General features: G+C 40.3%; 7 protein-coding genes across 7 annotated transcripts; 5 read left to right on the plus strand and 2 right to left on the minus strand.

Moving 5' to 3' along the window:
• Positions 1–816: 816 nt before the first annotated feature.
• Positions 817–2755, plus strand: KQ657_003097 (uncharacterized protein; the record flags this gene model as incomplete). The annotated part of the gene is made up of 2 exons (XM_043193833.1): positions 817–820; positions 912–2755. 2 exons carry the CDS (start codon positions 817–819, stop codon positions 2753–2755), a joined length of 1848 nt encoding a protein of 615 aa, XP_043047054.1.
• A 281-nt stretch (positions 2756–3036) lies between these two features.
• Positions 3037–3992, plus strand: KQ657_003098 (uncharacterized protein; the record flags this gene model as incomplete). Its single annotated transcript, XM_043193834.1, has 2 exons — positions 3037–3042; positions 3222–3992. 2 exons carry the CDS (start codon positions 3037–3039, stop codon positions 3990–3992), a joined length of 777 nt encoding a protein of 258 aa, XP_043047055.1.
• A 1132-nt stretch (positions 3993–5124) lies between these two features.
• On the plus strand, positions 5125–7440 carry MEF1 (uncharacterized protein; the record flags this gene model as incomplete). Its single annotated transcript, XM_043193835.1, has 1 exon — positions 5125–7440. One exon carries the CDS (start codon positions 5125–5127, stop codon positions 7438–7440), a length of 2316 nt encoding a protein of 771 aa, XP_043047056.1.
• Positions 7441–7755: 315 nt separating this feature from the next.
• Positions 7756–8148, minus strand: RPL14 (60S ribosomal protein eL14; the record flags this gene model as incomplete). The annotated part of the gene is made up of 1 exon (XM_043193836.1): positions 7756–8148. One exon carries the CDS (start codon positions 8146–8148, stop codon positions 7756–7758), a length of 393 nt encoding a protein of 130 aa, XP_043047057.1.
• Positions 8149–9127: 979 nt separating this feature from the next.
• KQ657_003101 (cysteine--tRNA ligase) lies at positions 9128–11416 on the plus strand (the record flags this gene model as incomplete). Its single annotated transcript, XM_043193837.1, has 1 exon — positions 9128–11416. The coding sequence occupies one exon, from the start codon at positions 9128–9130 to the stop codon at positions 11414–11416; it is 2289 nt and encodes a 762-aa protein (XP_043047058.1).
• A 228-nt stretch (positions 11417–11644) lies between these two features.
• On the plus strand, positions 11645–12610 carry SPC3 (signal peptidase complex subunit; the record flags this gene model as incomplete). The annotated part of the gene is made up of 1 exon (XM_043193838.1): positions 11645–12610. One exon carries the CDS (start codon positions 11645–11647, stop codon positions 12608–12610), a length of 966 nt encoding a protein of 321 aa, XP_043047059.1.
• A 61-nt stretch (positions 12611–12671) lies between these two features.
• Positions 12672–15319, minus strand: KQ657_003103 (uncharacterized protein; the record flags this gene model as incomplete). Its single annotated transcript, XM_043193839.1, has 2 exons — positions 12672–15289; positions 15316–15319. 2 exons carry the CDS (start codon positions 15317–15319, stop codon positions 12672–12674), a joined length of 2622 nt encoding a protein of 873 aa, XP_043047060.1.
• Between the last annotated feature and the right edge of the window lie 190 nt (positions 15320–15509).

Consider the following 15509-nt stretch of genomic DNA (forward strand, 5'->3'; position numbering starts at 1 on the left):
TAATCCACCCCGCCAACATTAAGAGACCCTCTTTTCACCAACACCTCAACGTCTTGGGACCGTTTGGGAAGCGTACTTGGATCTGAGACTTTGTTGATGGTGCTGTTCCATATATCCGAGTCAAAGTTCAGCCACAGCGACGACTCGTCTTTTGGACTCCAAAGATAATTGTCATCGTCATCGTTCTCGGACAGAAGGCCCACTAGCGGTTTGTTTGTCCATACTTTGACTCGGGGATAAATGTCTATAATAACTGGGGAAGGCAAAAGGGTTTGTTTGAAGAAGGTTTCCTGTGAGTAGATATCCTTTTCCTGGGGATTCAGTTCACTGTCGCTGACACGTGTTCTCGACCGGGAACCCCATGCCTCGTCGTCGTCCATGACGCGTGGGTATCAGTGTATGTCAACAAGAGAAGAACAGTACGTAGTTAGAATTGTGTGGGTCGTCTGCGGATGTTTCCACTTCGAAAACAGGTTACACAAAACCAGTCGTATATGCTCATATGTTGCACACACCAATGGCTGCGAAAAAATGTACGTAGCACCATTTATACTCTGAAAAGCACACTATATTGATCTCTTTTGAATAGTCTATTGATCTGATACATATACACAGCATGGGATGGTCTAGACATGGTATTCAAAGCGGTGTTCTCTTTGGCGGGATCATGATTGGATGTGAGTCTGTGTCGCTCATTGGCCTACTTCATTCGGCCCAATTCCGGGTTCTTTACGGACTGATGAACAGATGGGAGCACACCATAGTTTCCTCCAGTAGCTCCATCGGAGCAGTTTGTATGTATACCTTAAGAATATGATGAGTATTAGGATGGTACTGACAGTTCGTTATAGTTGGGTGTGTGGGGTTCTCTGTATTGTTTGAGCGTTTAGGGTGTCATAAATTATGTTTAGGCGCCGGGATCTTCTGGACCGTTGCTAACATTCTTGTATTTGCTGTGGACCATCTAGCAGTGGTCGTGGCCAGTAAAGTACTCAAGGGAATAGGAATGGGATTGGTAGAATTGATTGTATCTATGTATGTTTCTGAGATTCTAGCGCCTTCAATCAGAGGCTCGGCCATAGCCATATTCCATGTGGGGCATGCTATTGGAGCAGTAGCGATGATGGGATTAACCTTTTGGCTTATATCAGCCTTTCATAACCCAATGCTATTCAGATACCAATATATAGCTGAGATTGTGCCGGCATTGGTCTTCATAATCTGTGGAGCTCTTTTCCCCCAATCTCCGCGATGGTTGGCTCAGCACAACCGTTGGCAAGAAGCAGCAGTAAGCATGGATAAGATCCAACTTATGAACCAGACGACCACTGCTAAGAATAAGAGAGTATTGAAGGTGGCAACTGAAGATGATGATGACGAAAGGAGAAGGAGAGTGATACAGGCTTATACCAGTGGTCCGGTAATTAGAGAGTGTTCGCATGGGAAACTATTGGGAAAGACATTCAGAAGACAAACAGCCATGAGCATCTTCGTTATGATAGCTTCACAATTGACTTGTATCCATGTGCTTATGTATTTCTTTGAAGTACTCTGTGGGATATGTCAAGTTGGAGGAGGTGGTATGAAGTTGGTAAGCATAGTCCATTATATGGCAACCTTAGTGTTCTCGGTCTTTCTGGCTTTGTCAATTAATACATGTCGAAGGAAAGATAGTCTTGTGTTTGGGTTTGTTCTTGTTGGAGCAAGTCTTACTGCGTTGGGGGCTCTACTTTGTGTTTATGGGACATCCGCCAATCATGATACACTGTTGTTTCAAATGAAGGTAGTAGGACTCCCAAGTTCGGCAGTGCTAGCGTTATTCCTTCTATTTGTCTCGTTACAAGCCATCTTTATTACACCAGTAAGTTGGACTTATGTGTGTGAACTATTCCCTGGTTACGCAAGAACAAAGGCCATCTCTTTAGCCATGATAGTCTATTGGATAACTGATGCGGTGTTGAGGCTTTTGGTGCCTCTAACCATCAAGTTTATCAAGCAATATCTATTTATTGCGGCTGGTGTGGTCGCTATTTTATCGGGGTTGGTGATTACTCAATTCCCTGAGACAAGATATCTTAACGATGTGGAAATAGAAGCTCTCTATGATGATTCAAAATCTTATGATATTGAAGTCCAGCATCGTCCGCAATCAAGTCATCAAAAGGAACCTGAACCTGAGCCAGAAATGAAACCATCACCGGGAACTTCAAATGAGAAACTAGTGTATTATCACCAAGAGAATCAAAATTTGAATGAAAATACTTTGGTAAATCATGATAAACTCAGCATTTTTACATCTAATGCACCATCTTCTTCTTGTTTATCTCGTCCTATTTCACCTTTTGGAGTAACTCATTCCCCTGATGAAGCAACAATAGCTGAGTCTCAACTGTCAAGAGTGTTTCCCCAACCAACAACAGCAGATGACTCCTATTTTTCCCAAGACTGGGCTCATAACTTGAAAGCATCCGAAGATGATGACGACGAAGAACGTGCTTTTAAAGAGGTCGACACTACGAACGAAAGTCTGATGCTTCCAGTTTCCTCCACAATCATTGATTCTCACCCACAAAGTAGTACGCTGGACTCGGTGTTTCATCACCGAAACCATGAAGGGTCTCCATTAAAAGCAGGATTCACTTACGAACCCACAACGTTTCTTCAACACGATGTGCTCCATCTCTCTCAGAAAGATCAATATGATACCTGGAAACAAAATGGGAAACTGCAGTTGATGTCCAAGTATACCTTGTAGATGGCTGCGAAAGAGTTGAATAAGGTATGCAGAGTAAAGTAATCTATTACCATTCAGATTAAAGAATATATTTATTTATATATATATATATATATATATATATATATACATTTGTATATATATTGGAAATCACACGTATCCAACCTTGTATGTGTCGTTATAGTTTATATCTTAACATCACGTGATGCCTCACGTGACTAAAGTAATCGTATCAATATTTGTAACCTGTAAAGAACACCGCTGCTGCTTAACTCCATTAACCACGTCCATTTCACAGCACAATGACTGTTAATAATAACGTACGTCACTACGAAACCAATATATACACAAAAACAAAAGACTAACCCTCAATGGAAGTTAATAGAGCAAGATAGTTTGCTAGAACCAGATTGTATGTATACACGAAACGCTACATATACCAGTTGTGTTATCTTCCTACTAACTGACATCTACAGATCCTCAACAGACCATGTTTACTCCCACAGAGCCGGCAGCCGCCTCAATATCAGCACCATTACAAGGATCTGAATCAGGATCTTCGTCCAACAGCCATATGTTCCTGATTAACTTTTACAGGAGATACTTTGAATTGGACAGTGAGATCTTCCTCAAGAAGTTGCGCACTGCTGCCAACCCGTTCAAGGAGATGGAAGAGTATCGTGATGAGCCTCTGAATAATGAGATTTATGGGTTCATCTGGATCACAGGAACACTCGTGTTGATGATGTTTATTAGTACTACGGGTACAAACCTTTTACTTTGGAATCCTGCTCATGAAAAGTTTAGTTATGACTTCAATCTCTTGACCAAATCAGTGACTATATTCTATGGCTACAATCTTATAGTACCAGCATTATTGTATATTGCTAGTGGATGGATATTCAAGTTTCCAGAACCTGTACCCTTGGTCCACACCATTTCCGTCTACGGTTACACCAATATCTTGTGGTTGCCGATCACTGGTATCAACTTTTTAATTGTGCTTTTGGTTCATGTGGAAGAACAAAAGACTTTGATATCAATTTTAGAATGGACAATTGTTGGTGTTAGTGGAGCGATAACATGTTTTTCTAACTTACATCAATTAAGCCCAATCATCAAGAGAAATTGCTTGATTAATGCCGATAATAACTTGGAGTTGGCTACAAGACAACATACACTTATCATTGGATCATTGGCGGTTGCTCATATCTTGTTCACAATTATAGTGAAATGGAGTTACTTTGGTATTACTTAATATCCGTATATATTAATATATATGTAGCAAGAAGATTATAACAATGAAATTAAAATACAAACTGGATTCACTGTAGTATACTTTATAATGGTCGTGGATTTACCAATGTAATTAGTATAAATACCTGGGATTTCCCAGAAAATTTTTCTACTGTGTTTTGGCATTCTTCTTTATTCGACCTTTTCATCAATGAATATTTAGAGATAGATTTCAAACGGAATGGTATGTGTTTTATTGATTCCTTCGATACGGATCTGTTGAATGGCGAAGATTATTTGCTTTTTACCAATTGTTCCAACTGAATTATCCGGGTTGACAATAGCATTTTCGTTAAGTTTCAGCCTTGTATGAGCCAAATATTCATTGGTCGTTTTGAAGTGAGATTTTATTATTCAATGATAAATTTAACTAACATGTTTTAAAGGTATGTGAATTATATGCATACAACTGTCTATAGTTATTATTGTGATGATACCTGTCGACCGGGCGGACATATTCACCTTAAATATCCCTTCCTTGTACAATTAGGGGAGGAGTCGTGGTTCTAGTGTACAAAATTGAGCCATTGGTATTTAAGAGTTGATGAAAGGTCGTTTGCTGACTTTTAATCAAATATGACAGTTGAAATGATTATCAATTATGAGGGTTTAATACTAACTATTGAATTAGGATTTCGTTTTATAAACTATAGATGTATTTGTTTATGATTAAAGTTAGATTTAATTCTGGCATAATTGATTGAATATCAAGTGGTTTTTATGATGATTTTTTTAATATTCACACTGTACGAGGAGCTTATCAATGCTTCCCTGACTACACCATAAAAAAACTGATTTAATGACTCTGATGAAACCATTAATGTTCTTTCTATTTGCCATATTATTTCTACCCATCATAATCGAATCAATGTAAGTGCGTAGTCCATGACATGGAAAGTAGATGTAACTACACCTCATCAAGATAGAAGGCATATGGCCGTCTGGGTATAAGTAAAACGCGACACCAATATCCTATTCTAGAGGAATTGTGACATTTCCGTTTTAGGAAATCACGTTGCATAATCGAAAATTTTTCAATTCTGTTTGAATCATAATCTCTAAGACCACACTGTCAATTCAAACTGAAAGTAAAGATGTCTGTGGCTCTGATCACACGTCGTGCTTTTGGAGCGTTTCCCCACGCCAGGAGCATTTTTAGTGGGGGCAGACCGGGGTTAGTTTCTGGATTCAGAAGGTTTCCACAACCCATAAGAAGAAACATCCACAGTATTGAAGAGGTTCCAGCCACTTATGATGGAGAGAAGGTTATTATCGATGAAGTTAATACCAAGTTGAGTGACGGAGAGAAGGCCGCCATTCGTCAGATGAGAAACATTGGGATCTCAGCACACATTGACTCGGGGAAGACTACGTTCACTGAGAGAGTTCTCTTTTACACTGGACGTATTGAAGCCATTCATGAAGTTAGAGGACGTGATTCCGTTGGTGCCAAGATGGATCATATGGATTTGGAAAGGGAAAAAGGTATCACCATTCAATCTGCTGCTACTTATTGTAGTTGGGACAAGGACAATAAAGCATACCATTTCAACTTGATTGACACACCGGGGCATATTGATTTCACCATTGAAGTTGAAAGAGCCTTGAGAGTTTTAGATGGTGCTGTGTTGGTTGTGTGTGCTGTATCTGGAGTTCAATCTCAAACTGTGACTGTTGATAGACAGATGAGAAGATACAATGTTCCTCGGATTACCTTTGTTAACAAGATGGATAGAATGGGAGCCAATCCCTTCAGAGCCATTGAACAGATCAATTCTAAGTTGAAGACTCCTGCCGCAGCTATTCAAGTGCCCATCGGAGCCGAGTCGGAGTTCCAAGGGGTCGTGAACATCATTGACAGACAAGCCGTTTACTTTGAAGGATCACAAGGTGAGAACTTGCGTATTGTTAGTGAGATTCCTGAAGATTTGGTTGATTTGGTTGAAGAGAAACGTCAAGTGTTGATTGAAACATTAGCTGATGTTGATGAAGAAATCGCCGACATTTATTTAGAGGGAGAAGAACCAACTGTTGACCAAATTAAAGGGGCCATCAGAAGAGCTACTATTGGCAGAAAGTTCACTCCTGTTTTAATGGGGTCTGCCTTGGCTAACAAGGGGATCCAACCTGTTTTAGATTCTGTGGTTGACTATTTGCCTCAACCAAATGAAGTTTTGAATGTTGGATTAGACGTGTCAGTTCCTGAAGTTGAAACGCCCGTGGCTTTAGTTCCCTCGTCGTCTCAACCCTTTGTGGGGTTGGCATTCAAGTTGGAAGAAGGCAAATACGGTCAATTGACGTACATTAGAGTGTACCAAGGTAAGTTGAAGAAGGGTGCTTATATGAAGCACTTGAAGTCCGGGAAAAAGGTCAAGTTGGCCAGATTGGTTAGAATGCACTCTAAAGATATGGAAGATGTTGAAGAGGTTGGTGCCGGAGAGATCTGTGCTACCTTTGGTATTGATTGTTCCTCTGGTGATACCTTTGTTGCTGCTACACTGGACGAACAAGTGGCCATGAGTTCTATGTTTGTTCCTGAAGCTGTGATCTCCTTGAGTATCCAGCCCAAGTCCAAGGACAACGGTGCGTTTTCCAAGGCCTTGAACCGGTTCCAAAAGGAGGACCCCACGTTCCGAGTCAAGTTTGATGTGGAGTCGAAGGAGACTATCATCAGTGGTATGGGAGAATTACATTTAGAGATCTACGTGGAAAGAATGAAGAGAGAGTACGGCGTGGAATGTATCACTGGTAAACCTCAGGTTAGCTATAGAGAAGCCATTACTTCTGCCACCAAGTTTGACTATGCACACAAGAAACAATCTGGAGGTGCTGGTCAATACGGACGTGTTATTGGTGAGTTTGGACCAATAGAGGGCGAGAATAAGTTTACTCATCACATTGTGGGGGGTAAGATCCCTGAGAAGTTTTTGTTTGCTTGTTCTAAGGGGTTCGAAGATATGTTGGAGAAGGGCCCTTTGATTGGCCATAAGGTCTTGGGGGTTCACATGCACATCAACGATGGTCAAACACATGTTGTTGATTCATCTGAATTATCATTTAGAACCGCCACCAAGGGAGCCTTTAAACAAGCGTTCTTGAATGCCAACCCGGTGTTGTTGGAGCCTATCATGACTACCGAAGTGAGTGCACCCAACGAGTTCCAAGGTTCCGTGGTTGGATTGTTGAACAAGTTGGGAGGAATGATTGTGGATACTGTCAATGGACCTGACGAGTTTACTGTTGTTGCTGAGTGTCCCTTGAGCGACATGTTTGGGTTCTCCACTTCATTAAGAGCATGTACTCAGGGTAAGGGAGAGTTTTCTATGGAATTCTGTAGATACTCTCAGGTGATGCCTAACGTTCAAAGGGACTTGATTGCGGAGTTTGAAAAGAAACAACAGAGTAAATAAATAGTCTTGTAAATAAATCTGTATATATAATAGACCCACTATATAGCCATACTATATATACTGTGGTGTATATCTGTGTATACTTAAGTACCTGCTTAGAGTGAACTGGAAACCGTATGCTGTACGACTGTTAAGTATAGGCATATACTATATGGCAGTACTATGGCTACAGGTAACACTACTTCTACACTGCACACGTACACATAGTAAACTAAGTGCCTGCGTCCATCGTTAACCTTAATAAACCTTTTATTCATTATGTTATAAAGCTTATAATACACAATACATCATCTCCTAAAGACATGCACTTATATTTTAGGCCTTGGCCAAAGCCTTGTTGACAGCAAATCTTCTTTGCTTCTTCAACACCAAAACTTGGAATCTTTCAAAGTCAGATAATTGAGCTCTCTTGGATCTTGAAGCCAACTTCTTAGCCCATGAGGTCTTAGCCCACTTACCGTCAATTTCAGCAGCAGCCCACTTCTTGGCAACAACGGTGGATCTAGCACCTCTTGGTAAGTTTGGTAAAACTAATGGAGTCAAAACAACCTTAGCTAATGCAATAGCTTGTCTTGAAACATTTGGACCATCAATCAAAACTCTCTTTTGGTCAATGATTTCAACAATAGTGGCCAATTCCTTGTTGTCGATCAAGACAACACGGCCCAATTCAACGAATCTCCAGTTGGATGTAGTAACAGAGGACATGACTATGGATATTAAGGGGAGTTGGAGAGGAAGTATGTGAGAATAGTGTGAAGTAGTTTTCAATGGAGTGACACTAACAAACTCAACTGAAAATTTTTTTTGAGCTTTGGGACACAACACAAAAGAAGCAAAATGGCTTTGTGTATCGATGTGCGGTGGTGTATATAGTGACAGTATAGTTTGGTAGTAGAGGCATACTGTAGCTATTAGTGCCCTTTGATAGGATTGCAAATTGTTATTGTGTTCCGAAAATGGAAGGTTCATGGAAGTGTCCATACCAACCAAGAGGTGAGATGCGATAAGACAAGGGAACAACGGACGGTTATATTGTAACACGTGATACTTAGGGCTATAGCCCTATTTTAATTGAAATTCTTCAAGATGGTGCATTAATAATAGTATTTTATCGGAGAACATTATGTTATTTTCTTATTATCTTCTTTACCAATTGACTACATGTATATGATTACACGTATATAATTATTGTATGTGACTACTTAATTTGTCGTGATTAACATGATGACTTATAATTTGCGTTTGACGGGGTATTGGGACCGAAACACGCCTAGTTTCATATGGGCCAATACTTTCTTTGAAACCAATACAAGACTGACATTTTGACATTATTATTCTTTTGAATTATTACTAACAGATAAATAGTTGTAACATATAACGATTTTGATTGTAGAGGTGTATTTCTATTTATACACTGTAGTATACGAAGTATACACTGTACTTCACACTCAGTACCGTGACTCTGTACTATTCATTGTACCCCTGCAGTGTCTCTCTACTATCACTTACTATCCCCTGTACTGTGACTCAGTAGTGAGTCGCAGTACTTCCGTTTGAAAAATTTTTGATCACGTGACCAGCCAACTCACATAATCTCAAACATCGTCAAACCACATACCAAAACAGTCAACGCCAACTCTTCTTATGTATGTCAAGATCGCTCTTCCGCAAATCCTTCCGTGCAATGCTGACTAAACCGTCAACAGCCAAAGTCCAACAGCCCACGTGGCACGCCCCGGTGGAGCCCCAGACCTCACCAAAGCTCAAACTATACAACTCGTTAACCAGAACCAAGACTCCCTTTGTCCCCGTTGTCGATGGCCAAATCACATGGTACTCATGTGGTCCTACAGTGTATAATCATACCCATATGGGCCACGCACGGAACTACGTATCCACCGACTTGTGTCGTCGTATTCTCCAAGACTACTTTGGCTACGGGGTCCTCTTTATCCAGAACGTCACTGATATAGACGATAAGATCATCTTAGCTGCTCGTCAAGAACACTTGGTTCAAACCAAGATTGTGGACGAATATTCCGTTGTTACTGACGAGTTGAGGGCAATGGCAGAATCTGCTTTGAACGAATACGTGGCAAAGAACTTGCCTGAGTTTTCTGGTTTATCATCAGTAAAGGCAGACTTTATTGGCTGGAGTCAGCAATTGAATGTTGCGGAGCTTTCCAAAGACAAGCCTAAGTTGCCGATGTTCCTTAAAGCCGTTAAGGACGCTCATTCTGTTATTTATAGTGAAGATGGCAAGTCAATTGATGTCGCTGTGTTCACAGAGAACATTAAAGATATAGTGATGCCTTATTTGGATAAGCAATACGGTAAGAGTGTCACTGATCCTTCTATCTTTAGAAAGTTGGCAGCATATTGGGAGAACAAATTCAATGAAGATATGAGTCGATTGAATGTTTTACCTCCTTCAATTACCACCAGAGTTTCTGAATACATACCTGAAATTATTGATTTTGTTGATAAGATCATTGACAATGGCTATGCTTATGCTACACCAGATGGATCTGTATATTTTGATACTGTCAAGTTTGAAAATGATCCTAATCATGATTATGCCAAGTTACAACCCTGGAACAAAGGTGATTTACTGTTAATTGAAGATGGTGAAGGGTCTTTGTCGATCGGAGGTTCTGGTAAAAAAACTTCGTCTGATTTTGCTCTTTGGAAGGCTTCAAAGGATGGGGAACCTTCATGGCCCTCTAAATGGGGAGAGGGAAGACCTGGATGGCATATTGAATGTTCTGTTATGGCATCAGATGTTTCTCCAAGAGAAACTTTGGATATTCATTCTGGAGGAATTGATTTATGTTTCCCTCATCATGATAATGAAATAGCCCAATCTGAAGCCTATTTCAACTCTAAGCAATGGGTTAATTATTTCTTGCATAATGGTCATTTACATATTCAAGGACAAAAGATGTCTAAATCATTGAAGAACTTTATCACTGTTGAAGAAGCATTAAATGATTTCAGTTCTCGTCAATTAAGATTGGTGTTTGCATTAAGTTCATGGGAAAAACCAATTGACTTCAAAGATAGTTTGGTTAATGAAGTTAAAGGGTTTGAATCCACCGTATCGAAATTTTTCACTAATGTTCGTGCTTTGAATAATGAAGTTAAAGATAAGCTGGATGCTTCCAAGAAATTAGATGATAAAGCTAAGCAATTGTTTCAGAAATTGGCGGAGAATCAACAGAATGTTCATGAATCATTCTGTGACAATTTATCATCATCAAGTGCCTTGAGACACTTGTTAAGTTTGGTTTCAATTGCCAACAACTATATTCAAGAATCTTCCGCCAATAAGTCCATTCGTCTTGAGCCATTGATAGCAGTCACCCAATATATCGTTAAGATCTTGGGTATTTTAGGGTTTAACGTCAGAAATGATAAGCTTGGCTGGGTAGATGAAGAATCTTCAGCAAGTGACGGTGGAATTGCTGCTTCGACAGAAGATATTGCCTTACCATATGTTAAGTTATTATCTGAATTCCGTGATAGTGTTCGTACGCTTGCCATTAATAAGGAGATAGAAGCTGGTAAGGTGTTACAATTGAGTGACAAGTTGAGATCCGACTTGATTAACATTGGAGTCTCACTTGATGATAGACCCAATGAAAGTGCTTTAATTAAATTCTTAAACCAAAAGGAAGTCACTGAATTACTTGCTCAACAAAAGGAAAGAGAAAGAATTGCTTTGGAAAAAGAAAAGAAGAAGGAAGCTCAACGGTTAGCAAATGAACAGAAGGAAAGGGAGAGATTAATCAAAATGAAAATTAACCCTAAGGATTTGTTTAAACAAGATGATACTTATAGTGAATGGGACGAACAAGGATTGCCAACCAAAGACTCCAAAGGTGAAGAAGTCACAAAGAGTATGAGAAAGAAACTTATGAAACAATATCAACAACAAGAGAAGTTGTATCAGGAATATTTAAATACTTTATAAGGTTTATAGTTCTTTATAATAATGTATTGATAAACGAACGACCTTTTTTCCAACCTGGTTGAGATTCGAACGTAAAAAGTTGAAGAGAATTTTCAACCCGGCGGAGACTCGAACCTGTGACCAATTTACTTGTTGTTGTTACACAAAACCGGACTATTCAAACAACCAAATTTAAAGCAGACAACACGTCAAAATGAACTCCAACCATTTTCATCCTCGAATTAAGCCATGTTTAACCTTGTCAATCGGTTCCAAGGGGTGGCCAACAAGTTGATGACGGTGGCACTCGTGGTATCGGGATTCATTATTGCCATCACGTACCTTCAATTGTACAAGGAAGACGTGTGGAATTTACATACCGCATCCATGAACCACATTGAGCCAAGTGCCAATGTTAGGGTTTCAAGACTATTTGGAGCCATTGAGGGGAAGCCCAAGGAGAACTCGAAGCTTACGTTTGATTTGGACGCAGATTTAACTTCCCTTTTCAAGTGGAACACCAAACAAGTGTTTGTGTATTTAACTGCTGAATACGATGGGAAGGGTCCAGAAGCTTCTAATCGAGTTACTTATTGGGATAAGATCATTACGTCTAAAAATGATGCATATTTGCGGTTAAGAAAGGCCAGAGGGAAATATTCCGTTTGGGACGTGGAAAAGTCATTCCGTAACCGGGAAGCTAAACTTCGGTTGGAATGGAATATCCAGCCTTGGATTGGTCCGTTAATGTATGGAGAAATTGATACTGGATCCACATTCACGTTTGCTAAGACAGACAAAAATAAGAATAAGAATAAGAACAAGAATAAGAATAAGAATGATAAGACCAAGTCCAAGACTGAATCTACGGAAGACTTAAAGATGAAGATAAAGAAGAAGATTGAAGTTGAAGTTGAACAAGATTCGGAAAAACTAGAACGGATAATTTCAAAAGTGTCTGAAAAATTAGATAAGAATATGAATTCGGATAATATTAATACGGAGAATCATCATACGGAAAATAATGATGCAAGTACAAACGTGGCGGAATCTGTCTCATCACAACCTGTCTCAATGGAACAAGTATCACCAAATGAAGCAGAGTCAGTTCCTGATCCAGAACCAATTGATGAAGTACCAGAGTCTCCTGAAAGTAACCCATCAGAGTCCGAGTTGGTTCCCGATGCTACTCCGATTCCCGAACAAGATGCCTAATGTAGTCATACATACATTAATAAATATCTATATATACAATTGAAGGTGGACTGTCTATTATTTACAAGAATGTTTTATTTTGACTATTATTATGTGCAAGAGTCAATGCTTCTATGGTTCTCTTTCTTCTCTGTACAAGTGTTTCGTGGGTTCCTCCTTGCGGTTTTAATATCTGATCAATTTCCTTTCTGAACTTCCACATTTTTGTTCCCATCCCTTTCTCTTCTATGAGGAACATGAGGGTACTTTCGTAGTCGTCCATTAGTTGGAATGCTTTGTTTGTATCTTTGCCAATGTACTGGTTAAGGGCCTTTCTTAATTGGTTAATTATGTGCTGGTGGATTTTTTTGTCGGAAAAAATTCTGTACTCTGGATTAAATACTTGGGGGATTAACTTTAATAATCCGGTTATCTTCAAGTTCTTTTTATAAGGAACACCCTCCTTATCAATAAATTTTTGTAATGCTTTAAGAGGTTCCTTGATGTGACGAAGTTCAGACATTAATTCTTTAGGATTCCGAATATCGTAAAATTCATTAAGTATGGCATATTCTGTCAAGGTAGCAGGCACACCTTTTGCTTGGAACTGATGAAGAATGAATAATTTCCAATAGTATTGTAGTCTTTCGTATAATTTCCTTTCAACCAAATTTCCCGAAATTAAATGTCGCTCACTAATCTCAAGTGCTTCCTTAAGTCCGCCTCTATCTAAAAGACATCTCATGACAGAATTATACTGTGTACCCAGAAGTAGGGCATGATGTTGTTCCGCTTCATGGTAATAGCTCTCAATCTCTTCATCGCTGGTGTTTGCAAACAAAAGCTTGGTAAGTTTCTGGTAAATCTGCGTCAACTGTTTTGGGTATCTAAAGTCCGAAATGGGTAACCCCGACACACAATAGCTGTGCCAGTACTTATCAAACACTTCGTTCATTTCTCCGACCGTGTTCTTCGCCAACATAATAGCAAACGAAATGTTACCCTGTTGGTAATACAACTGGGCCATGTCCAAGGCCACCAAGTAACGGAAATCGTTGGTGATTTTGTCTTTCAAGATTTGCTTCATTTGCTCCAAGAAGTTGAACAACACTTCGTTGGGTGATGGGTGTCGTGACATGACGTAGAGCGACACGATGGAGCACAATTCACTGGCATCATTAAAGACACTGTCGAACGAGACTGCATCCTTGACTGTTGGAGAATTAACAGATAATCCATAGGTATCAAAGATGGTCCGAAGTAGTTCCTGGGATCTGTCAAAGTTGCCTACTCTTCCGTCCAAGTAGTTCAAGGCCTTCATTAGCGAAACATAAGTCTTTGCTCCGGCATTGATCCGGTTGACGGCCATGTCCTTATAGAGCGCCAACACCTGTTGCTGGGACTCCATCTCGTCCTGGGACGAATAATGCTTCAACAAGGGAAGATAGTGCTTCTCGTGGACGACTTCAAGACGTTTGGCAAGTTCCAATAGACTGGTGGCATTGGCTAAAGGTCCACGATAGACGTAGTATCGAATTAGTTCGGCTATCAAATGGCCTTTCCCACTGTTTGCTAAGGTTCCATCATACAAACGGGCGACAATGAACTTTATGTTATCGACCAAGAGCCTCTTTCTCTCGGTCGACTGGGCCCGCTGGTACCAGAAGAAGCAGTTGCGGACTTGCACGGCACAGACATGTGGCAGACTGAACGGTATGTCGGACATTTGGTGGGCCGTGGTTATTTCTTCGTCTGCCTTCTGATAAAACCCCAAGGCTGTGTATGCCTTTATCAACTGTAGCCTGAAAGGGATATCGTCCGCTTGTAGAGACACGGCTATTTGTTTCACTTTAATAATTTCATTAATGCCCAAATTCTTGGACGCAAACCGTACAATGTCACCAAGCAATGAGTAGCTTATTAACTTTGTCTTCATTGTCTGTTGCTGTACCACGACTCTTTCCAAGAAGCTTATGGCTTTCCCCAAATCTGAAGATCGTGTGTGTGCCTTTAAAATCAAATTGTAGAGGTACGTTGTGGGTTTATCCGACACTTTCCCCTTATCAAGCAAAGAAAAATACGACTCTGCTATTTTGATGGCATCATCGATTTGATCGTCGTTCAAACGACATTTGATCAACGCAGCATAGACGTACGAATTGGGCATCAAGTTTCGCTTTAGAAGTTGACTGAAAAGCCGTTCGACATCCGCCGTGGCGCCAATGCCAGCTAATGCGTTCATGACAATGGCATAGTGGATAGGAAGAGGAAGATCACCCTTCCCATACATTCGTTCGAAATGGTCCTGGAGCATCATCCAATCCTTGGCGTCTTCACAAGTGTACAACAAGACGTCGATCTGTTCGTCGTGGTGGAGCTCGGGAAAGTTATTGTGAAGCTTGAACACTTCCTTATGGAGATTTTGCGCCCGTAGGGCCTTCATGGCATTAGTCAAGTCTCTGTGATGGAACACGTTACCGACATTATTAGTATTGAGATCTTCTTCGTACACTGACTCTAATTTATAGTCCCAATAACTCAAGGTGTTTGCCGGCGAATAGCTTCGTACAGCATTCATTGCCAGAGTCAAAAAGTTGTTAAAACGAGATTCTTCGTCCCCAAACACCTGACTAAACACCTTCCGGAGTTCGTGGGCGTAATCATATGCAATCACATCGACGGGAGGCGTGGCCATCTCGGCTACAGCCTTCCAATAATTTCGATACTCATTGTCGATGAACAAACAGTGGTCGTGGTGGATAATGCGGAGGAACCGAAGGAAATGGTTGATTAAAGCGAGTCGTTCGTTGTGGTCGGTTGAATAAAGTAATCCCTTTCGTATGAATATTGTGAGCAACTTCGACTTGGATTCAATGCAATGTGTCGTGGTGGAGCTACTGGATGCTAGGAACGACCGAAT

This window comes from Scheffersomyces spartinae (genome assembly GCF_019049425.1).
Source record: "Scheffersomyces spartinae strain ARV_011 chromosome Unknown scaffold_28, whole genome shotgun sequence".
In the NCBI taxonomy this organism is placed as follows: domain Eukaryota; kingdom Fungi; phylum Ascomycota; class Pichiomycetes; order Serinales; family Debaryomycetaceae; genus Lizanozyma; species Lizanozyma spartinae.